This window comes from Phoenix dactylifera, chromosome 7 (genome assembly GCF_051530095.1).
Source record: "Phoenix dactylifera cultivar Ajwa chromosome 7, Ajwa_hap1_PhDact_Kaust_v1.1, whole genome shotgun sequence".
Taxonomy (NCBI): domain Eukaryota; kingdom Viridiplantae; phylum Streptophyta; class Magnoliopsida; order Arecales; family Arecaceae; genus Phoenix; species Phoenix dactylifera.
The window spans coordinates 3,983,262-4,007,078 of record NC_143196.1 but is presented as its reverse complement, the minus strand read 5'-3'; the positions used below and the strand labels follow the sequence as shown (position 1 = coordinate 4,007,078).

Here is a 23,817-nt window from a genome sequence, read left to right as displayed (position 1 = left end):
CTACCATAGAAAATATTTTGTTGATAATAAGATGCAGATTAGCGTCATTGGCAACAAGTATTTCTACTTGTAAATGCTATCCAACTTGTGCTATCTCCAACCGCCTGGCCCGCCCGAACCGGGTCCAGTCCGAGATCACCTCATCCAAACTAACCCCTTCCATGAACTCGTAGACCAGAAGCTTCGTTGAATCCCGGTCCGACCGGCCAGTACTTCCATCTCCACACGGAACTCCCTCTCTCCCCCTCCCTCCCACCCTCTTTGCAGCTTCTTGACCGCCACGTGTCTCCTATCTGGGAGAACCCCCCCTGTAAACCACCCCGTATCCCCCTCGCCCGATTACCATATCCTTGGAGGTGACAAGTGAGATTAAAAGCATTCCCACAATTCATCTGGCAGATATTGCACCAAAAGGATCCTATTGGTTTGGTGGTGGTCGCATATTGCCACTCGTTTCTATAACAAAGCACCGATATGAACTCTTGATGGACCTGTAGAAACGAGCGGTTGTGATTGACAGTATATATAGTCTCATGGCATGCGCGGTGTGGGATACATTTTCTCCTTCTTTTCCTCCTATGGTGCCAAAGTTATTAAAGTTATGGGACCAAGTAGGGGGGGTCGAGAAAAATTAGCACCGGTCCGCATCAAACCTATCCCAAGCAAACAACCCTCCATGGGTTCCATGCTATGCCTCTTCCCTTTGCTTGGCTAAGAGTGTCAAACACGTTGTCTCTTGTTGCGGCTATCTATATGAACCATATGTCTCTTGTTGGACCCATGGTTTTTTCCATGTAGTTCATTTGCTTGGCTAAGAGTGTCAAACACGTGTTGGATTCTCATGATGAAGTCAGAGTCAATTTCCATGTCACTTTGCATGTTGCTCGTTCCCATAGCGGTGCACCAAGATGAAAGCTTGATGAATAGTGCCCACAGCAACGAGCAGATGTAATTAGTTGTGTGTATAGTCATATGGTGCATGCAATGTAGGATATAATTTCTCATTAATAGGTATGATGGTCGAGATTGGACCTTGCTTTTTGAAAGTTTGGGACTCAAAATAGGGGAGGGAAAGATTTTCACTGGATTTTGTATTGGTTATTGGTGAGAGAGATCAGAATAATGGAATTTTAATTAGTGGTGATCATTTTGACTTCAGTTAATAATATGAAAAGAAAACATTCAGATATATTGGATTGGTACACATATGAGGCCACTAAAATTAAAAAATAAATACATAAAGGCAAAAAGAGATGCCATTTCAATGCTTTATAGATGTGTAGCCATATTTGATGCAAGTAATTAGTTGTCATTGAGCACCGCTGTGACTTCTGAAGATTAATTTTTTTGCATGCTTGCTTTTCCTTTCAGTCACTGTGACTTCTGAAGAATTATGATTTGAAGCAATTTAAAAGTGATTCTACAACGTTTTGCTTAATGAATTAGGTCATCATGTGCTCCTAAGTGTTGTGATTTAAACTGGTTTCCCATAAATTTGTGATTCTTTTCTGAAAGTTTTTTTTTCTTTTTATTCCTTTTATCTCGGTAAGTTGGATCATGAGTCCATTATCCATCTTTTTTCTTACAAACTGTCCTGATACATCAAAATAGAGGAGCTAATAAAACTCTGCAGGGAAAGGATAAAGAAAAAACATGAGTGTCATCCAAAGATCTGGGCTTGATTAGCCACCACTTAGCAAATCTGTTTACCTTCCGATACATATATTGGAGAATAATCTCCTGGAAACTTTCTCTCATCCTAACTCAATCTTCAATAATAAAGCAGTTCTCCATTGTCTGATGGTCAGCAATTCGGCATGCCAAATATCTCATCCATTCTTATGGCTCTCACAATTCCAACTCCAGGCATGAAATCCCCTGTCACAGGGGAACCATTAATATTAAACTTGTAGCAATATATGAAAATGTGGAGGTACTAGAGTCCATATTTCACCTTCTTTTTTTTTTTGTGGTAAGTCAAAATTTCACTTCAACTCCTTTTATTTTTAGGAATACCCTTGGACCATAGCCCAAGATTGCCCAGCCAATATTAGTTTCCTGCATCAACCTCTGCTGCAAGATCAAACCCCAGGGATTTGGCATTCTGTGAAGGCATTTTGGGGCTCAGACTAATCATCATGCAATTCGGAACATTGGTCCAGCCTTTCAATGCAGGGCTATTTGGAAGAAGCCAAATTGTAACAACCCAGGATCTCATTCCAAAAAAGTTCGACGGAAGATATTATTTAGGTTCCTTGGCCCTGTATAAATACTCAAGAACTACCCAGTGCACATCTGATGTGGGACTAAATGTACACCCATAGAGGCCCTTACAAACTCTCCCCGCTTAAGCTCTGGCATTCTCACCAGACTAAATGTCCAAATCTATTCAAATCTAATCACAAATACCACAAGTTGCCGATAGACAACCTCTATAAACTTGTTGCAATGTCCTCTAATTTATATAGGCTATGGGCCGGATCTGCTTTGATATCATTATCACAACCCAGAATCTTGCTCTAAAAAGGCAAGCCGGAAGGTGTTATTAGGATTCCTATGCGTTATATAAATATCCAAGATCTATCCAGTGCATAGCCGATGTAAGACTAAACATACGTCCATACGAGTCCTTAAATGAATAACACATCCAACTAATATAAGATAGGGACTATGCATGAAATTTTTCAATAGCATAAAAGATGGCAAGAATATCATGTAAGTCACCAAGTTGGTCTTTATATATTACCTTGGAAAAACTATGGTGCAGCAACCAAGCAACAAGAGGTTCTCGAACAAGGATAAACTGATAAGCCACTAACTACTAAATGTTGCCTCTGAGAGCTTCCTATTCTTCAAAAACTTAGGGACAATCGCAAATTTTTTATTTTCATCAGCGAGGACTGCATTTTTTTGTGGTTGAATGCTGTCAAAGTTGTTTATTAGGAAGTCGTTTGGTGTTGCTCTTGCTTCTACTCTTATTTACAAAAACCCAATAAGAAAAACGAACTACATTGAACAAATTGCAGATATCTTTGAAGCATTTGGAAGCAAAAATCTATTGCTTTCAAAAAAGAATGAAAATAAAAACAAGAGAAAGCAGAAGTATTATGCAAATATTATTTTCGACATCAATCTCTATACCATATTTCACTAAACATATATAGAAACAAAAACACAAAACATCAACAAGCCAGATAGGCTCTAGATATCTACTTTGTCCTCTCTTAACTTGTTTAAGAATCAGAGGCATGCATTAGACATTGCATGGCGTAATCCTTTACGTGATCCTTGTCTTGCAATATTTTGTGACTGAGCAAACTCGTTTCTAGACAAAATGAGAATAAATTGCCATTATTGAGCTTCAAATGACTTGCAACAGTACCTATACATGGTGGTCCTGATGTGCAACACATATCCAATATCTTTTTTTTAGGTAAACGGAGGCTAGCATTATCCAATACATATCCAATATCATGGTCTTATCTTATGCACATCTCGTTCATGTAGACTAGTTTAAGCTTAGATATCACAAGGGGTTGGCAGAAAGTCTGGTCCTAGATTAGGTGAAGTCGGCATATCAATCCCCATGCAACAAACCCCAACGTTCAGTTGACCTCAAAGCTAGTTTTTTTTTTTTTTTTTTTTTTTTTTTTTGCTGAAAGCGGGTGCTTCATACAGTGCGGGTACGAATACACCCAATAAAGTCAAAATACAAGACCTCACGGAGTGCCAATGGCAGCTCCGCCTCTCCTACCCAAAGGGCGTACCCCGAGTGGTGGGCCACATGGCCAGCCACCCAGTCGGCAGCCCTATTGGCCTCCCTGAATACATGTTTGGCCAAAGTGGCCCCACCCTGACTCATCATCACAATATCGCGAATCAGGGGATGGTCTGTGGTCTCACCCCCCAATCCCCTCTGAATCCCTCGGACAACAGTGGCCGAGTCCCCCTCCAAGATAACCGAGCTAGCCCGCAAAACTGCCCTCGCATGTCGAAGGCCTGCCCAGGCGGCATGCAACTCTGCTCCAGGCACCGATGTATCGAACAACTGACAACCACCTGCGGCCACTACCCTGGAGTGTGGGCCTCGTATGACAAAGCCTGCACCGCCCCGCGTGCCACCATCCAGAACCGACCCATCGAAGTTGACCTTGAGGAAACTCAGGGGTGGGGGCTCCCAGGTGAAAAACACCAACTGGGAAGCTGCCGAAGCAGGGGGGAACCCCAGGTGTCCCGAGCTATCAAAGGTCTATCTGTAGAAAGGGCGGGTCTGAACTCCCAAGCCTGTGCTCGAGCAAGCTCTGCCACAAACCTCGGTGACACCCTGCGCTCACCGAGAGTGCGGGCATTCCTTGCCAGCCAGATCTGAAGCGCTGTGCAAGTAGCTCTAATGCCCTCCTCGCGAGTCCGTAAGCTGGCTAACCACTGCCGTGTCACCCTGAGAAACTGTAGCCGCTCACTCCGGGCCCCCCGCGGGATCCCAGCCCACTGCCATGTCGTCCGCGCCCATGTACACTGGAAGAGCACATGGTCCACTGACTCCTCAGCTCCGCACGTCCCGCACTCAGCTGGGACCCCCCAACCTCGCCTGCTCAGCTCTGCTCTCGTAGGAAGTCGGCTCCAGAACACCTTCCATAGAAAGAGAGCAACCCTCGGATGAAGTCCGGACCTCCAAATCCAGGTACAGTCCGGCCCCGGCTCATGCCCTGGCTGAATGGCGCGCGTGATGTCTCCCAACCTAACGCTGGCCTGGCTCGAGGTGCCCCACACCCTGACATCTGGCCCCCCACATCCTGGTAACGGGAGGGATCGGATCCTCGCAGCTAGGTGTACCCCGAACAATAGCCTGAGTCTGGCCTCATCCCATACTGCTCCTCCTGGTACAAGGAGATCGCACACCCGCAACCCCTCAACCGCCTCTGTGTCAAACATAGTAGGCCAGCGGCTCAGGGCCAGGGAGTCCACCCATGAGTCGCTAGCCACATCAGTACTCCGACCGTCGCCAATCAAAACCCTGATATGTGCTGATACTGTCGGCAGGTGTCTCCCGATCTCACGCCACATGAAGGATACTCGGCGGCCCCGCTGTGCCACCCCTGAAACCCCTCGGCCATATCTAGCTGCCATCACCTGACTCCAGAGGCCGTGTGGCTCCAAGATGAACCGAGCCGCATGCCGAGCACTGAAAGCCTCGCGCCTCTCAATAAGGGACTGCACCCCCAGACCGCCCTCACTAGTGGGGCGGCAGACCTGCTCCCAGGCAACCAGGTGCACTCCGTGACCTCCACCGTATGACCCCCACAGGAAATCCCTAAGAAGGCGCTCGATCCTTAGCAGGATCGTCTTGGGAACCACTGTGTTGGCCATGAGGTAAACCGGTAGAGATCCCAGTACTGTCCTAACCAATGTCACTCTCCCCATCATGGATAATGATGATGCCCTCCATCCCTCCAGCCTGCTCCGGACTCGCTGTACCAAACCGGAGCACTCTGCCACCCGCAGTCTCCGACCAGTGATAGGCACGCCTAGGTAGGTAAGCGTCCCTTCCTGCTCCGGTATCTGGAGGATCCCTCTGATCTCCTGTCTGACTCCGCTCTCTGTGCTGGGGCTGAAGGAGATGGTGGATTTGGAAAAATTCACCCTCTGGCCGGACGCCGCGCAGTATGCCGCTACCACCCTGCGAAGGACCCGAGCCTCTGTAGTCCGTGCCCTGGCCAAAAGAAGACAGTCGTCAGCAAAAAGTAAATGTGAGATAGGGCGAGCCCCCGTGGCTGGGGTGTAGGCCTCCAGCTCACGGCTAGCGCACACTCTCTGCAAAGACCGAGATAAGATATCAGCACAGATAATAAACAAGTAGGGAGATAAAGGACATCCCTGTCGTAGCCCTATAGAGGACTCAAAGTAAGGTGACGGTGTGCCATTGACCAAGATAGAGAACTTTGGCCCCCGAACACACCCCATAACCCAGCCGATCCACTGCCTGGGGAAGCCGTAAGCCTCCAGCGCCTGCTGGAGAAAGCTCCACCTGATCCTGTCGTAAGCCCGTTCCATATCCAGCTTGACTGCCATCAGACTGTGTCGCTTCGAAGCGCGTTGGAGATCCCACATCATTTCCTGGGCCAGCATAATATTATGGGAAATATTTCTGCCAGCCACAAAGGCCCCCTGCTCCTGGCTAATGAGGCCAGGCAGGAGGGGTTTCATTCTGCCCACCATGATTCTTGCGACAACCTTGTAAAGGGTTGTGCACAAGCTGATGGGCCTGAAGTGACAAGGTTCGGCCGCATTTTGGCATTTAGGTATTAGCGTGATAAAGGTGGCCTTCCAGTCCTCAGGCATAGCTGCCTGGTCAAAAAAACACTGGATAGCCTCCACCACCGCTAGTCGGATAATACCCCAATACTGCCGAAAGAAAAACGGGGGGAAACCATCAGGTCCCGGGGCCTTGTCTGCGGCCAAGGCCCATACTGCCTCCTGTACCTCCTGCGCCGACACTGGCCGGGTCAGGAGTACGCTCTCAGAATCATCAATACCTACGTCCACCATCAGAGGAGGGTCCCCATCACTGGCCACCTCATCCTCCGTCCACCTAGTACGGAAAAAATCGAGCAAGACCTGCCGGATGGCAGGCTCACCCTCCACTCGATGTCCAGACCCAGCTCGCAGAGAGTGGATCATGCTCCTCTGTCTCCGGATAACCGTCGACCGATGAAAGAACCTAGTGTTACGATCACCTTCGCTTACCCACTGCACCCGGGATTTCTGTCGCCAGAAAATCTCATGCTGCCGTAGTAGCGAGTGGTGAGTCGCAAGGAGTCCCCGGAGATCAGTCATATCGTCCTCCGGAAGCACGCCTCCCAAGTCCTCCTTCCTCTGCAACTCAGCGATCGAAGTCTCAACCCCCTCCAATCGCCGAAAGATATTGCCCACGACCTCACGATTCCACCGGCGAAGGCGCCGTTTAGTCAGCTCAAGTTTGCGTGAGACCCGTTGCATGGCATCGCCGTGCACCGGGACCCGCCACGCGTCGCGGACGACATCCCAAGACTGGGGATACGACAGCCAAACCTTCTCAAAGCGGAAGGGGCTACGATGCGTAGGGCCAGATGATGTGGATAGCAGCAATGGGCAGTGGTCCGAGGCTATCCGAGGCAAGTGGCTAACCCGGCTAGTAGGGAATCGGAGGATCCAATCAGGGGACGCAAGGGCCCTATCTAATCGCTCCCAAATCCTAGCTCTGCCCAGCTGATTATTGCACCAGGTAAACTGTGGGCCCGTGAACCCCAAGTCTACCAGGCCATTCCGCGACACAAAGTCCCGAAACTCTCTCCTATCCACTCGATCCGTAAAAGCCGCGCCCCCCCGCTTCTCATCCTCACTCTGGATACAGTTGAAATCACCAATTGCTACCGCCGGAATGCCCTGAGCGGTCAGATTGGTGATCTCCTGCCAGAGGACTCTCCGAGCTCGGTGGTCCGTACTAGCATACACACCACACAGTACCCATGGAGCGACGTCGGGTCGTGATATGATCATAATGACTTGTTGGGAGCAGTTGTGGAAGACATCGACTGTCGCCACACCCCGCCTCCATAAAACCAAGATACCCCCCGACAGTCCCTGGGAATCGACTGCATAGGTCTCCCAATCCCTCTCCATGCGTCGTCTCAAACGGCTGAGCCCATCGCCAGATAATCGGGTCTCACATAGGAAACAGATCTCCGGACTATGGACTTGTACTAATCGTTTGAAAGTAGACATGAAGGACGGCTTGGCCGCCCCCCTACAGTTCCAAGCAAGTATCATCATGGGTCACAGTCCACATAGTCGGCCTCAGACTCATCCTCCCCCAGAGTCGCAGGGCCATCCTCAGGCCCGGCACCCCGGCAATCTCGCTCCTCCTCCTCACCACTAGCAGTGGATACAACCCCCATGACTGCTGCCCTAACGCGTTGCACAGCAGAAGAGTGGTCAGTACCCCCTCCTAATGGTGGAGCCTCAGCCATGCTCCCCTCGGTGTGTGGGATGGGGTGGTCCCCCACCACAACCGGGGGAGGTGGACCAAAGCGGAAGACTCCATCTGGGCCACCCCCAAGGTCTGCAAACGCATCCCACGGTCGCGGCTCGCTCGGCACACCCACCATAGGGTGGTCCTGGCCGTCGGCCTGCAAGGACCCCAAAACCACCGCCAGCTCCTGGCGTGGTGGGGTGAACTGGAAGGGTCCCACTGGTGCCACAGGTCCCCCATCCATGGTCAGCTCATCTCGGGCCAAGGGAGACAGGTCAGCCAGGTCCTCCGCACCCGAGGCTGGCTGGGCAGAGTCCCGTGGGCCCCCACCCGCCAGATCCTGGGTTGCCGGGGCCTCTGTACCAGCTCCCGGGCCCAGAGCTAGCGAGGCCTGCGGCCCGATAGCAAGTTGGGCCCGCAGGCCCTGCTGTTGCAAAGGGCTTGCGGCCCACTCACCAGGGGGGCCCCCCTCATCGGGCGCGCCCTCAACAGTGGGCGCGCCCGCGATGCCAGACACGCTCGCGCCCGCGACCACAGGCGCGGACCCGGTCCAGGGCACGCCCGCGGTAGCTGACGCGGACCCGGTGCAGGGCGCGCTCGCAGGCACCGGCGCGCCTTCCGCGCCCGGCGCGCCGACGGGGCGCGGCGCGCCGTTGGCGCAGGGCGCGCCGATCAAATGGGCCGGCCCACGGCCACGGCGCCCAGCCCGCTGGGCCCGTGCGCGCTGGGCCTGCCCAGTATTTTGGGCGACCGGGCCCGGGCCTCCGTGTGGGCCAAGGCCCGCTGGGGGCCTGGGCCGTTTTTGGTTCTGGGCCCGGTCCACGCCCGCCCCATTGAGCCCAGGGTCGGCCCGCGGGGGGGCCGGGTCAGCCAAAACGGCCAGGTCGACTCTCCGGCTCGGCCCCGGTTCGACCGAGTCGGGTCCCGGGTTGCCAGCCAAGGGGAACCAGGCAGCCCCTGTTAGGGCGGCCGGAGCTAGCCTATCCCCCCCACTGGCCAGCGGCGACCGGCGGCGCGCAACTTTTGTAGGCTTCTGCCAACCGTCGGTGTCCGCCGGTGACGCCGGCGAGGTCGGGTTGACCGCGTGGGGTGGCGACTGGGTCGATGACGGCCCTGGCTCCTTATCGGACCCGATCATCTCCCCCGGTCGCGGCGGAGGGTTCTCCCGTGGAACTCTCCGCCGTGTCGCCACCATCCAAGGGCCATACACTAGCCCTTGGTTCTCCTCTTCAGTGGCCGGAGGCGGCCGCTCTGTCCCGCCCCCAGGGGGCTCCGCTGCCGAGGTCGGGTCGCTCGCAGCTCGGCCAGTCGCCTGAGAACGGCATGCGGCGGCGTCCGAATGATCCATGCATCCACACCGGGGACAGATCGCCGGCACATTCTCGAAAACGAAGGGTTGCCAACGCACCCTCGTCATTCCCTGGATCAGCACCCCTGGCAACAGCGGCGCCGTGGTGTCGATGGCCACCTTCACACGGGCAAAACCCATAGCCCCCTGTTGCTCAGTGACTTCGTCCACCGCGATCGGCCGGCCCGCCTTCGCCGCGATGTGGAGTATGGTCGAGGTCGACCAATACTCCGGCGGGAGTCGGGGCAGGCGCAGCCAAACGAGGGCCGTCTTCACCGTGTCGGCATCCGGCTCAAAGTCCGGGACCCATGGGCTCATGGCGAGGAGCTGCCCCGCCACCACCCACGGGCCCGCGCTCAGAGCTCGGTCCCGGTCCTCCGTCGACCGGAACCGGAGGGCGAGGTGGCCGTCCGCGAGCAGGACGGCCACCACCTCAACGGACGGCCACCACCTCAAAGCTAGTTTAGCTCAACTAACTTGTAACCTACTCTACATGGTGCAGCCACATACTAACTTGGCTCTCAACAGCTCATATCCAATATGAGGGAATAACTTATACTAGAAGAGAATTCTACGTACCAAAGGAAGAGACCCACTGTCAAAAAACTTTGCACCCGACCTTATAATTTGGTCTAGATGAAACTCCATCCTCCTGACTCATGTTTGCACAAAGATCGAAGCTTTAGCAGATCCATTAAAAATCTAGGTCATAAAATTGGACTTCTATTAACCCAAATTGGAGAACTCCTACTGCATGCAAAGCCATCCCAAATAGCTCTAACCTGGCTAATTTTTCAAGTCATGATGGTTTGACATCACCAAGGCTCATATATTTAACTTAGCAAAGCAAGAAAATAGCAAATCATATACTCTTCACCAAATAATGGTTGAAAAATCAAATTGTACTATTGTTTGGTGGTTGCATGACCTTGATGTTTCATATTCCACATACAAACTCTTGTACCCTAAACATATAACTCATGTAATGCTTAAGTGATCAGCAATGAAATAGGTTGTGCAATGGGTATCACTGGTGATGTTGATTGAGTAACTGCAGGTTGCCATCAAAGCGCCAAATCAGCACAAAGAATTAGCCAAGTGAGTAATTAACTAAGCAAAGCTCCATAGCATATTTCATGTTTTGCTACAGTCATGAATATCTCAAGCATAGACACATAGCATCATACTCTTAATTCTCTTCATAAGCGTTAAATATAATAATTTTCCCAGCAACAAGATGTAAATTAAACAAATAAAAAAAAAAAAATTGCATAGCATATGCAAGTTATTGATCATCATCCACAAGCAAAATCTCATTTATCATTCACAAAGAATGAATTTTGAATGTGAAAGAAACAACTGTGTGTCTATACATTTAAAAATCTGTTCACTATACCGTATCAAAACATTCCACTATCACTTTGGCGAGGAAAGTCAGCCTTCACCTCCTCCTCCACCACCGCCGCCGGCGTCGCCGCCATTGCTGTAGATACTAAGCAGCATGGCCAGCACCACCCTCATGTCTGGCCTCGCCTGTGGCACCTCTGCCGTGCATCTCATCCCTACCCTCAATAACTTACACATCTCAGCCAGCCCCTCCACCACCTCCTCCTCCTCCTCCTCCACCGCTGCCGCCGCCATCACCGGCACCATCGCCCTTCTCAACGCCATGCATCCCTCCCCTGCCACCCTCCTCGTCCACTCCACCAAACACTCCTCCCCTCCATCCACCGCCCTCCTCCCCGTTGCCAGCTCCATCGCCAACACCCCGAAGCTATACACGTCGCCCCTTGTCGTCGCCCGCCATGTATGCCCATATTCCGGCGCCACGTACCCCACCGTCCCCGCCACCACCGTGCTCACGTGGCTCTCTCCGGCCCCCACCACCCTCGCCAACCCAAAATCCGTCACCCTCGCCCGCCCAGCCCGGTCCAGCAAGATATTACCCGCCTTCACGTCCCGATGAACCACGGCCGGCCGGCACTCATGGTGCAAGAAAACCAGCGCTCGGGCCACCCCAACCGCTGTCTCCAACCGCCTGGCCCACCCGAACCGGGTCCAGTCCGAGATCACCTCATCCAAACTCCCCCCTTCCATGAACTCGTAGACCAGAAGCTTCGTTGAACCAACCAGGCACCAACCATACAAGGCCACAAGGTTCGGGTGGGGCCAGCCGGACCCGGTCCGACCGGCCAGCACTTCCATCTCCGCACGGAACTCCTTCTCTCCCCCTCCCTCCCTTCCTCTTTGCAGCTTCTTGACCGCCACGTGTCTCCCATCTGGGAGCACCCCCCTGTAAACCACCCCGTATCCCCCTCGCCCGATTACCATATCCTCGGAAAAGTTCGCCGTCGCCGTTACGATGCCGTCATAGGTGATCAGCGTTCTATCCAAACGGAAGACTTTAATTCCATCCGAGGAAGTTGTGGAGGAGGGTTCGGATGTCGACATGGATGACGACGATTCCGCCACGTCGCTTCTCCGCTTGACGCCGTCTAAGAGGAGGACGTCCGGGTCGGGAAAGTCGGGAATGGCGTCGACGACCGGTGAACGGAATCCGACGCATAGGACGAAGGTGAGAACGCCGCTGAAGGAAAAGATGACGGTGAGGGCGAGGAAGACGTAGAATGCCACCTTCCGAGAATCGCTCTTGTGGCCGGAGGTCCGGCCGCCGGTCGTCGGCGAGGGATTGGCGCGGGCGTTGGGGAAGGAGATGAGTGGGTCGCCGAGGAATGAGTCGTTGTCGAAGGTGGCGATCTGGCCCGCGACTGGGATGACGCCGGAGAGGAGGGGGTTGAAGGAGACGTTGAACTTGCTGAGGTCGGCGAGGCGGTTGAGGCTTGCTGGAAACTCGCCGGAGAAGTTGTTGCACGAGAGATCCAGGTTCTGTAGGCACTGGATCCCGCCGAGCTCCGGTGGGATCGGGCCGGAGAAGCTGTTGTTGGAGACGTTGAGGGCGACGAGCGGGAGCCGTCCGATCTCCGGCGGGAGACGGCCGGAGAGCTGATTGATGTTGAGATGGACTAAACTAAGATTCCTCATCTGGCCGATCTCCGGCGGGACCTCGCCTGAAAGCTGGTTGCCGGAGAGCTGGAGGTAGCCGGATATCGTCAGCGTCCGGAAGGGCGAGGTGGAATTCAGGCACATCGGGAAAATCCCATGCCCCTTGAGAAGCTGATCCCAAATAAACTGGCAGTTCTTTGTCGTCATCAGGCCGTAGGCGAAGCTGAAGGGCGGGTAGGAAGCCGGAATCCACCGCTTCATGGCCAGGCACTCGCCGGAGCCGGCCATGAGGCTGTCGCCGCGGTTGGTCTCGAATGTCGGGACTGGATCGCTCCCAATTGCCGATATCTCCGGCGGAATTTTCTCCGTGAGACGGTTGTTGGCGAGGTTCAGCCACAGCAAGCTGCTGCAGTTCCCGATCTCCCGCGGAATTTCTCCTGTGAGACTATTATTGGCTAGCATGAGCCAGAGGAGGGACTTTAAATTCCCGATCGTCGGAGGGATCGAGCCGGTGAGTTCATTGAAGGAAAGATCGAGTGCTTGGAGTTCGGTGATGTTGCCGAATTCCGGCGGGATGCTTCCATTGAAGTTATTATAGGCAAGAATCAAGTATCTGAGGCTTGGCATGTCGGCGATCTGGACAGGGAGATTTCCGGTGAAGTTGTTGTAGCTGAGGTCTAATCTTGCAAGGTGCGGAAGCTTGAAGATGCCGGAGGACTCCATGCCGCTGGTGTACTGATTAGTATGCAGGACCAAGTTTCTCAATGTTGTGAATTGCCCGAAAATTTGTTGGATTTCACCGCCAAAATAGTTCTTGCTGACATCAAGGAACACCAATTTGGAGCAATTCAGCAGCTCGCTGGGGATGTCTCGATCAAAACTGTTTTTGCCTAGTATGAGTGTTTGGAGCTGTGAGAGTGATCCGATGCCGGAGGGCACCCTGCCGGTGAAGGAATTCCCCCAGAGGCTCACATGGTTTAGCTTCGAGCAGTTGGCAATCGAATCGGGGAAGACTCCATCGAAACTATTCGCCGAAAGGTCCAAGATTTCGAGCCCGCAGTCCGATGGGAAGCTCTCTGCAGAGAATTTGCCGGTGAAAAGGTTCTCGGATGCCACGAATTCCCTGAGCTTGGAGAAGCCATCCCAGATTTCTCCATAGAACTGGTTCGAGCTCAGGTCGAGGTACTGGAGCTTGGGGCACTGATCGATGCGGCCGGTGATCTCTCCGGTCAAGTTATTTGTTGAAATGTTGAGGGTGACGAGGTTCTCGCATATCGCCGGGAAGTTGGACTGGATCTCTCCGACGAACCGATTGATGCCAAGGTCGAGCGTCTCCAAATTGTTCAGTCCGGTCAGGTTCAATTCTCCATCGAGGAGGTTGTGGGAGAGGTTGAGGTACCGGAGGTTGACGCAACTGTTGAGGTCGCTCGGGATGCGGCCGCCGATGGTGTTGGCTGAGAGGTCAAGGAACGCGAGCTCGGTGAGGAGGGAGAAGCTGGGGAAGATGGCGCCGGAGATGTTGGAGGCGGATAGGTCAACACGGGTGACACGCCCGTCGCCGCTGCAGCCAATGCCGAGCCAGTTACAGGGGGAGGTTTCGGACTCATTCCATTGAGCATAGCCACCTCTGTATATGAGGTTGTTCTTTTGGAGGAAGTCCTTAAGCTGAAGCAGGACTTCCTTGTCGCTCTGTGGAGTCTCTTTGGCAGTTATCGCCCGACCTGCAGCAGAGTAGAACGAAAGTACTAGCAAATAAGCTCTCGCAAACAATGAGCAGAGCAGAGCAGAGCAGAGGGATATCTCCCTACAAAGGATTCAGAAAGTTTAGATATTTCAGAAGGCTGATAAATGCTTTTCGTCAAAACCAAAACCATTTCGAAACCCAAGAAGGATTGAGGAAGGATAGCCTGAATACTAGTTTGGGGGTTAACCTTGGTCTTCTAAAGATCATTGAAGTAGAGAAAAGAAGGATTTGCGTCCAGGAAGCCCCAAGAAGGTTGTGGTTAAAGCATGAATTATGAGGAACATGAACTCAAAATAAAAAAGAGATGGATTAGAGGAGGTTGTAAGAAAGAGATGGATGAGATCTGGGACTCTTTAATGTTCGGAGCTCCAAAGCTATATGTCTTGGAAACATAGCGAAAAAAGAAAGAAAGCAGAGAGACATCAGGTTGTGAACAGAGGAAGATCAGAACGACAGAAAATTAGGCTTTTAAACCATGCTACAAGCAAAATTACTTCCCTAGAAAGTAGTTTTATGGTAGAATTTTAATGCTGAATTGGCTTCATAACATAAAAATTTTGTTGAAAAGGGAATCAATATCGATCCACGAAGCTCTGACAGAACTTCTTCTCATGAAACTTGAAAAGCCTGTAATTCTTGCGCCCAAAGAAATACAGCATCCACGGTGACAACAAAAACTTGTGTACCGAAGAACCAAACCCAAGGAATCAAGAGAGAGGAGGAGAAGAAGAAGGTGCGTGTCTGAATGATACCTGTAATAAGAATTAAGGAGAGGATGAAGAGAAAATGACACGACAGACCCGCTTCCTCTTCCGACATGTCCCAGCTGCTATCATCGAATAGAAGAAAAAGAAGAGGAATAAGATTGCAAATGAACAACTATGATATCCTTCCTCCTGACAAACAGAGCTTCTCCTTCCTCTGTTCTTCTTTTTCTTCTATATTCTTTTGTAAAGCCTCGTAGAGAGCATGGCACACAATTAAGCATAGAATATTGGTATTAAGGAAGGAAGAATGCTGGTCTTTCTTTTCCTCTTACCATTCTATAGTTTCTCTTGAAATGTCAGCATAACATGAATACGGTATAGTAAAAATAATAACAAAGATTGTTATCTCAGTAATCAATGATATTTTCCTCTTTTTTTATCAATTATAGATCTCTTAGTAGGTACTACATATATGGCTTGACTTTTTAAATTTGGTTTTTAGTGTGTCCCGGTCTCCTTAGAGTCTTAGGCTGAATAATCTTTCTTTCTTTGGTTCCTAGAGGAAGGCCGCCCTTGTTGACTGTGTCCAAATTTGGGCTTTGGTTGAGCCTTGACGAAGAAAGTTAGGGGAGAAGAGCGTACGTGGGGTTAGGCTTGTCCCCATGGTTGTCCGGGTAAAAGCTTCTACCATTCACATTAGATAGAATAAGGGTTGAAGTTATTGATTTATATGATATCTAATTTTTATTTTGATTTTTTAGTCTTTTGTCGACCAATAATTTAATTTAATTAACCTTTTTTTATGAGCATGATGCGCAGATGAAGTTTTAGAACATTCTTTTTATTATTTTTTTCTAAAAAACTAAATATTGTTATGTAAAATTTAAGGTTCCCTTTTACTTTGATGGCTCCATTACATCACAGGTGCTGCAAAAGTTAAAATAAAAATCATAGTTGTAGCTGTCATTACTTGGCAATAATATCCTGATTTTGAATAGCAATGACTATTAATTTGAAGATAATAAACCAATTTATATAGACTTCTACTTGTATGAATTTGACTATGACTAATAAATCTCTATTATGTAAATTTTTAAAAAGAATGTCGCCGTTAAAGTATGTGTCTCGCACAACTTAGGTTATATGGGGAAAGAGTAATACTACCATGCCACGTGGCATGACATACGGGAATTGGTGTATTGCATGATCAATGGTTGAATGCTAAACAAGGGTTGCTGATCTAGAAAATTTTATGTACAAATTGGAAGCCCAAAGCATTTGCGCTTGGAAAATTGATTCACTACAAATTAGTAAAAGCACAAGGAAGAACATGCTATTTATTACTAGAGTGATGCCTTGAAAGTTCATGTCAAACTACTTCTCAGTAGTTTCCTTGTAGTTTTCTCATACTTAACCCATACATTTCTTGTAGTTTTCTCAGTAGTTTCATATCCTCTCACATCCTGCCTATCTTTGGTTGGAAAATTAACTTTTTTTCCCTCTAATGATGATCAATATTCCAAAACATTATCTATGGTATACAACCCTTCTCCCTTTTTATTTTCTCCCTCACTCACCCCCCATCCAATTCAAATGAAAAGTTAAAAGAGGGAGAGAGAACAGTAATAACATGTATTCCAATCTACCAAACTTTGCAATCTTAAAGTGCTTGAAGGAGAATTATGACATTTTGGATGGGGTTGTAATAGAATAAGACCACTTTAGAAAGGCTTATTTGCAAAAGGTGGTCAATGGAATAGATCATGGTAGGGACCATTGAACATAAGGTTTTCTCTAATGTGGGTCGTTTTCTTAATGCGGCATTCCACAAGGGATCATCATCCAAACCTGCATCAAGAAAAGGACACCATCCAAGACTTGAAAGAAAGCACCCACCACCTCATTTCCTCCCATGGTACCAAAGTTATTCAAGTCATGGGGCCAAGTAGGGGGAAGAACAAGAGAAAATTTCCCTTTGATTGGCTAAGAGTGTCAAAAATGTTGTCTCCTTCTTGTGACTGTCCTTTTAGAAACCTACATGCTCTTGGGTGCAAGCAAACCCCTCTCTCACTCCATGAACCATTGCTGATTTGAGAGGATAGATTGGATCTTTTGTTCATTTCACGGGTAATGAAGCTTGCACGTGTGCTTATTCGGATCACATGATGTGTAGGACCCATGGTTTTTTCCATGTAGTTCATTTGACCGACCGCAAAATTTGGATTCTCATGACGAAGGCAGAGTCAATTTCTATGTAGCTTTGCGTGTTGAAAGTTTCTCCCTGGTGACGGATCGAGCATCACAACATCAATGCATGAACCAACCTTGTAAATGGCCACAGGTTACCCTACACTGCATGCACCACATAACCGTCGTAGTAGTACACCAAGATGAGAGCTTGATGAATGGAGCCTACAGCAATGAGCAGATATGATTGGTTGTGTGAATAATCTTATGGCGCATGCAGTGTAGGGTATAATTTCTTCGCTCGTAGGTATGATGTCAAGATTGCATGAAGCTTACTTTTTGAAAGTTTGGGACTCTTGAATTGGGGGAGGGGAGGATTTTGACTGGATTTTGTATTGGTTATTGGTGAGAGAGATTAGAATAATGGAACTTTACTTAGTGTTCATTTTTACATCAGTTATTAACTAAAATAAAAAATAATAATAATAAAAAGGGCAAAAAGAGATGCCATTTCAATGGTTTATAGATGTGTAGCCATATTGGATATGCAAGTAATTGGTTGTCATTTGGCATCACTGCATCTTAGAGGAGTTTAATACTTGTTCTAAAAGTTATCATGTGGATCAAATTACATCAAGTTCGTCACATAAATAAGGAAGCTAACTTATGCTCTCTCATGTTTTTGGTAAAACTGGAAAAACTGATCATATGAGTAGAAGATGCATCATGATTCATGAAGGTATATCCCAGCTACATTTGATGTTCATGGGGCCTAGAAGAGGGCTTGATTGTTGAACATCTGTGAAAAAAAGATGCACACCCACACACACACACACACACACAAAAACATGCATGCGAGGCACATGGAAACTATCACTAGCTTTGGCACCTTCAAATGCATAAGAATCTTCAATTATATTCATCAAATCTTAAGATGTGTTATATATCGATCTCTGCGTTTGTATTGCCGTTTACCTGCAAGGAAAGATTAGTTCTCTTGGTAATGCAGATCATTGACTTCTTGGCTGGCTCATTAGCAGTCGAAACACCTAAAATAAGACTTGGAGGATGTTGATCATGCCTAAGTTGCCTTTAATTGATCTCCTCGACAAAATTTTATTTGATGGAGGTGCAATTAAGCAAGGCTGCTGTTTGTTTTGCTTTTTCTACATCTTCCTTGTTTTTAAGTTTGGTGGCATGATAGACATCTAACCTGAGGTTGGCTTGATGCTTTGATACAAGCTACTATAAACCTAGCTTTTTTTTTCAAAAAGAAAAAAAATCTTTTCCTTGTTCCTTTGCTAGCAAGCATTAGGATTCTCCTTCCTTTTGATCCTTTATCTCCACTTCATTTACTTAATAAGTGGTGGCCAAGCAATCACTTTTTTATCATATAAGACAATCATATGACCAATTGTGCTTCATAATAGAATGTTGGGCAGTTAACATCAAAAAGCAGAATGTTAGGCAGTTAGAAAATAATATATATGCAAAATTAGTATAGCCAAAATGACAATACTAAGACAGGTCTCAAGTAACACAAAAAAGAAAAAAATAAAATTATTTGTAAAATGATAGAGGTAGCACCAATTAAAGATAAATTGAGAGAATGATATATAAATAATTTGGATATGTACAACATAAACCTTGGGATGTACCGATACCACACAGTGATTTGGTATATATATAAGGAAAGAGGGTAGAGATAGACTGAAAATCATATAAGATAAAGTAGTAAGAAAGGATTTGTTTATGCTCCATCATTTAGAAGGTATAATCCTAAACAGAGCAAAATGTAGGAAAAAGATTCATGTAGCCAACCTCAACTTGCTATTTTGGGATTAAGACTTGGTTGAGTTGACTTGAGTTGAGTATAGGGGTGAGCTGGTTCCACTGACCTCTAAGAATAGGGAGCCATCATTGGTTATACATGCCATTCAACCAATATGCATGCCAGCTACTTTTAGAGAGATCCATGTTTTTTTTTTTTCATTTTTGATTGAAAGATAGGCATGTGTTTTGAGCTTGTGTGATGTGCATCTCAAGCCTACTAACAACCTCTTTATATCCTTGGAGATCATATCAGTTAGAAGAAGCAATTGAAAGAGATTAAAACTGTTGATGATCAACACAAATAATTTTATTTTTAAAGATAGCTTAACTATTTTTCCAGGTAAAATATATTATTTTTGAAACCAGAGATTAGTTGTGTAAGCGGGAAAGCCAATCTCTATGAGCTGCTCTATTTCCAATATAATTCAGATCAGAAACACTATAGAAAAGATCTCCTTGGTTGATAATAAGAAGTAGATTCGCTTTATCAGCAAGCAAGAATATCAATTATTCCTATTCGCAAACGCTATCCAACTTAGGGCTTGCGTGCACCCTAAAATCAATATTCAATAATTAACTTATTTAACTAATATTAATAATTAATTTACATTCGATAATTAACTTCATATAATTACATTAAATGATTAACTTATTTAATAAATCATTTAAATAATTAGTTAGCATTTAATAATTTTGGGTGCTAATATGCAGGGTTGGAGTTGCAAAGAGCAGTCACTGTATTATAACAATAATTTGAACATTCATGTAAAAAGGAGCTAGAATGATGACCTCAAGCCCTTCATAGTATAATTGAACATGAACTTGTGAGAGCCTCCACTGGTTGATTGACTTGGCAATGCCACTTTTGATTCAATAGACATAGATCCAATTTTACCAATATCATTTTGATTTTTGGATGGATGGATTAGAAAAAAAAATTTGCTCTCTCTCTCTCTCTCTCTCTCTCTCTCTCAATGAATCATCAAGATGTCAGGCACCACATATTATAGAAGAAGATAATACAAACAATTCTAATCAAAAAAAGATAATAAGAACCATGGAGTTTTGTTCGAGAGAACCACGGGTCTGTTCCTTCTCTCCTACACTATACTTTTTTACTGATTTCGTGGGCTATACCCACATACGTCGTGTGTGAGTCCCCATTGTACCAAAAAAACAAAAAAAAAAAGATAATACGAACAATTTTTTGGTGGGCGAAGAACATAAGAAACAAAGAAAGTAGTGAGATCTCACGGTATGCATGTTGTGACTTGCTTACTGGATGGCTGGACAAAGGATTGAATACTAACAAACAAATCAATCAAAGGAGATTTCAGGTACTTTCTAAAGGAGGGCTGGTCAAGGATTAGGGCCTGCTCCAAATGCTTTCTTTATAAATAAAAAAGAAAAAGAAAAAGAAAAAAACAGCGGCTCTAATTGACCTTGGAGTCATTCCAATGTTTATCAAGAAAAAAAAATCCTGTCAATTGTAGAGAGCCAGCATGAGTCCATGCTGGCGTAGAAGATTTCGATTTTTTAAGTTGGTTTGTCGTGGAACATATGTCCATAAGAAGAGCAAGAAAAAAATTAATTGGGTAGCTTAACTATAAGACAAAAATTATATCATGAAAGACTAAAATTATATCGGTAGCTTAATATAAGGTATAGAATATAGCTTCCATGTAAGCAGTACGCTTGCTGACCCACTCATCTACATCTCACTTCCGGTTTTCTCCAAAAGATAGATTTATCTCTGATTGGATATCCCTTGTCTCTCTTTGTATAGTAGCCACCATGATCACGGGGACACCTATGGCATGTACCTAAAGTAGGGGTGGCAATTAAGACAAGGGCGGACTAGATATGAGCAAGGTTATATACAGGATAGGTCAAAAATTCATCAACTCGAACCTGAACTGTCGTACCCAGATCCGTGACATAATATAGCCATGTTATCGAGAGGTACAACCCAAACACCAGAGCAGTTTAGGGCCTTTTTTCAGTGATCAACTCGGATTCATAAATCAGGTCGATGTAACCCTATATTGGGATCCATGAGGCTGTTTAAAGAGAGAAACAAAGAAAAGAAAGAGAAACAGAGAAATAAGAGAGAAAACAAGAGAGAGAAACAAGAGAGGGATTGCTCTCTCTTCTCCTCTCCCTTCTTTCTTTTTTTCTTTCTTAGCAGAACAGTGGAATAAGAGGCTAAACCAATGACTGTAATCATGGTGGGGGTCAACACCGGAGGGTCGCCAATGTAATCAGAGGTCCAGCTGCAAGTGGTGGCGGTCAGGACTGGCGGCCGAAAACAGGAGAGGACGATCAAAATAGAGGCAATTTTGGGGTCAGTTTGGTACGAATAGTATACATGGCTTAGATAAGCGTGCCCAAATCAGCGGCATGTTGCTCCAAATTTCAGAAACAAAGTTTTTAGATAATCTATTCAACAAATTCTAGCAAAATTAAAGAGACGTATTTATCTTTCATCACTCGTAATTTATTCTACTTCTTTCTTCTGATGATCAATTGTTTTGGTGTACTTGCTTTTTCCTTCAGTCTCCATGACTTCATAGAATAAAACATCCAGACATAAACAATTATACTAATACCCGCTTAATTGCATGCAAAGTGAAGCTTATTTTGTTACATTTAGCGAAGTTTGATTTGAGACCATATTTTCTTTAGGGAGTATGACAACCTTCAGCCATATTTTGTACTGACAAATCTACCCAACCAGCATGGCAACAAAACTTCTTTTTTTTTTTTTTTGAAATAAAAGGGAGTAGAAACCAACCCAACTTCATTGCAAAGAGATCAAAAGAGAACATGGTGACATATTTGTGCATGAATATCTGCAACTCAAGAGTGATAAGTGAACCTAATCAGAAACATTTAGACATCAAGTGTATAAGACTCATGATTCGAAGAAATTTACAAAGTGATTCTACAACATTTTGCGTAATGAGTTAGGTCATGATTCTCCAATGATCAATTTCTCCTCTTCTTCGTAGAGGTTCCATGTTCGATCTTGAGTGCTACATGGATGTCGACAATTTACATCAATTGGCATACTAAAATTTGTGTAATGACTGTTGTGTGATTCCAACATATAGAAGTTCCAAATTTAGGACATGGTTTTATGCATAGTACTACTGTAGCAATTTCTACATGAGCACTCAATTAGTTGTAACATAGTTTGAAAGCAAAATCCACAGCAAATCAAAACAACTGCATACAAATTTATATATGGACCACTAACTGCTTGGCCATATTCCTCCAATGGGGCCTCTTGATACCCACCAAAATAAAGTATTATGAAAGGATGTGCCATGCCTGTCAGCTTTGACCAAGAATTTGATTAACTAGGCACTTTTAGACTCCCTTTGGAAGGGGGATAGGTGGAAGGTTACCTCTTCCAAGCACCTCAAAAGGTCATGGAATAGCTTTATTCCTCGAATAATTCTATTCTTTTGGAATGGTGGAATAGAATTATTCTATGTGAGAAGAAAATTTTTGCTATCTTAATTATAATTTTGCCTCTATTGTTCTTATGATCAAATTCAAATAATCATGAAAACCGATGCGCTCTCGCTCTTCCACTTATCTCTCCAATCAAACAACGATAAATAATTTATTTCATGAAATAGACTATCCGAGATGGGATAATCCTTCAGAAATTATGCACTCCAAACCAAATGCAGCCCAAGGAAAAATCCCTGTTTAATGTTTGGAAAATCTTGTTTCCTTTTCTTACCTTCCAACATTCCAACCCTTAGCAAGCACTTTCAAATTGAAGGATTGAAGTCTTTGGAAGACTTGGTTGAGTCCCACCGCATTCTTTGAAAGCTTCCATGGAAAACTCGTGTTTAATGGAAAAAACGTAGTAAGTTATACGTTCACACTGCCGTGCGACCATTTAGCAGTGCTAGTGTCAATAAAGAAATTTAAAAAGAAGAAGAAGAAGAATAAAGAAATTTAAAAAGAAGAAGAAGGACAAAGTTAGCATCGCCCAAATATTGGACTGGAATATGTGATATCATGTGGTGATGTAACTCTCAAATCTCATGGCATCGACAAGTCCGTGACAGATAAAACCATGTAGAGATATTATAGATATTATGTTTTGAATATCCTACAGAGCCTTAACATAGAATATTCAAGGTAAATAATATCTCTAATATATGCAGCCTAGGAATATTGCATCTGATGTTGATTTCTATTATGTTTGATAGCATTGATTCTTGACATGTCTCTTAAATAATTCAAGAATGTGACAACCATTCTCTCTTTCAAAGATGCAGCATCTTGGCAATTAAGGTTGATACAATATGAGCCAACCAGTCTTAACTATTTAGTGTTTCTTACTTCATTTGCTACATAGTTGCATGGTGAAACCTAGAAATCAAATAGGAAGAGATATGGAAGACGGGTCTAGAAAACAATGCCTAGAAAACTTCATCATCCAACACGTGGATGAAAGGTGCATGTTCGTGTTTCTGAAAATCAAAAAGAAAAAATTTTATATTCTATAACTAGCATGGTCAGATTCATTACTAAATCCTAATCTTATTGAGATTTTTACTTGTATGGTCAGAACTATGTTAAGTTAACTTGAGTCTTAGGCTCAATATACAAAAGTTTGTTTTTTAGTAAGAGATGTTAATGTTTTTATCTTATAGTAGGAAAGAGAGTGTGTGGTTAAGAGGGAGAGAGTTATCCAAAGAGAGCTGCAATAGTTTTGGTGAGACAGTCTTTAAGGTACAGAGTTTTCATAAGACTTATTTACATGACAGGAGCCAAACTCATTTTTTCGGTCTAAATTTTTTTTTTTTTTTATAAATTTATTTGTCTCTTATAAATTTTTTCTTCCACTACTGTTGCTTGATTTGATTGGTGTTTATTTTAGATCCTGGACCGACATATGTGATCTACATCGAGTAGCATGTCGTTCTATACCCATTTAATGTCCTCGAGTACACATTCAACC

At 46.1% G+C, this 23,817-nt stretch overlaps 2 protein-coding genes across 2 annotated transcripts; both read right to left on the bottom strand.

Moving 5' to 3' along the window:
• Positions 1 to 1,804: 1,804 nt before the first annotated feature.
• Positions 1,805 to 7,659, bottom strand: LOC120110150 (uncharacterized). Its single transcript, XM_089924106.1, has 2 exons — positions 4,335 to 7,659; positions 1,805 to 1,878 (listed from the first exon to the last, which is right to left on the bottom strand). The coding sequence occupies exons 1-2, from the start codon at positions 7,657 to 7,659 to the stop codon at positions 1,805 to 1,807; spliced, it is 3,399 nt and encodes a 1,132-aa protein (XP_089780232.1).
• A 2,881-nt stretch (positions 7,660 to 10,540) lies between these two features.
• On the bottom strand, positions 10,541 to 15,209 carry LOC103710125 (Leucine-rich repeat protein kinase family protein). Its single transcript, XM_039127521.3, has 2 exons — positions 14,856 to 15,209; positions 10,541 to 14,080 (listed from the first exon to the last, which is right to left on the bottom strand). The coding sequence occupies exons 1-2, from the start codon at positions 14,920 to 14,922 to the stop codon at positions 10,791 to 10,793; spliced, it is 3,357 nt and encodes a 1,118-aa protein (XP_038983449.3). The 5' UTR covers positions 14,923 to 15,209; the 3' UTR covers positions 10,541 to 10,790.
• Positions 15,210 to 23,817: the final 8,608 nt, after the last annotated feature.

What these genes read in the sequence shown, in the direction of transcription:
- LOC120110150 (XM_089924106.1), bottom strand. Translation starts at nt 7,659, where the DNA reads ATGGAGAGGGATTGGGAGACCTATGCAGTCGATTCCCAGGGACTGTCG. An exon ending in AAGGAATGCCCGCACTCTCG is followed by an intron (nt 1,879 to 4,334) that starts GTGAGCGCAGGG and finishes CCCCTGTGACAG; the next exon opens with GGGATTTCATGCCTGGAGTT.
- LOC103710125 (XM_039127521.3), bottom strand. Translation starts at nt 14,922, where the DNA reads ATGTCGGAAGAGGAAGCGGGTCTGTCGTGTCATTTTCTCTTCATCCTC. An exon ending in CTCCTTAATTCTTATTACAG is followed by an intron (nt 14,081 to 14,855) that starts GTATCATTCAGA and finishes ACTCTGCTGCAG; the next exon opens with GTCGGGCGATAACTGCCAAA.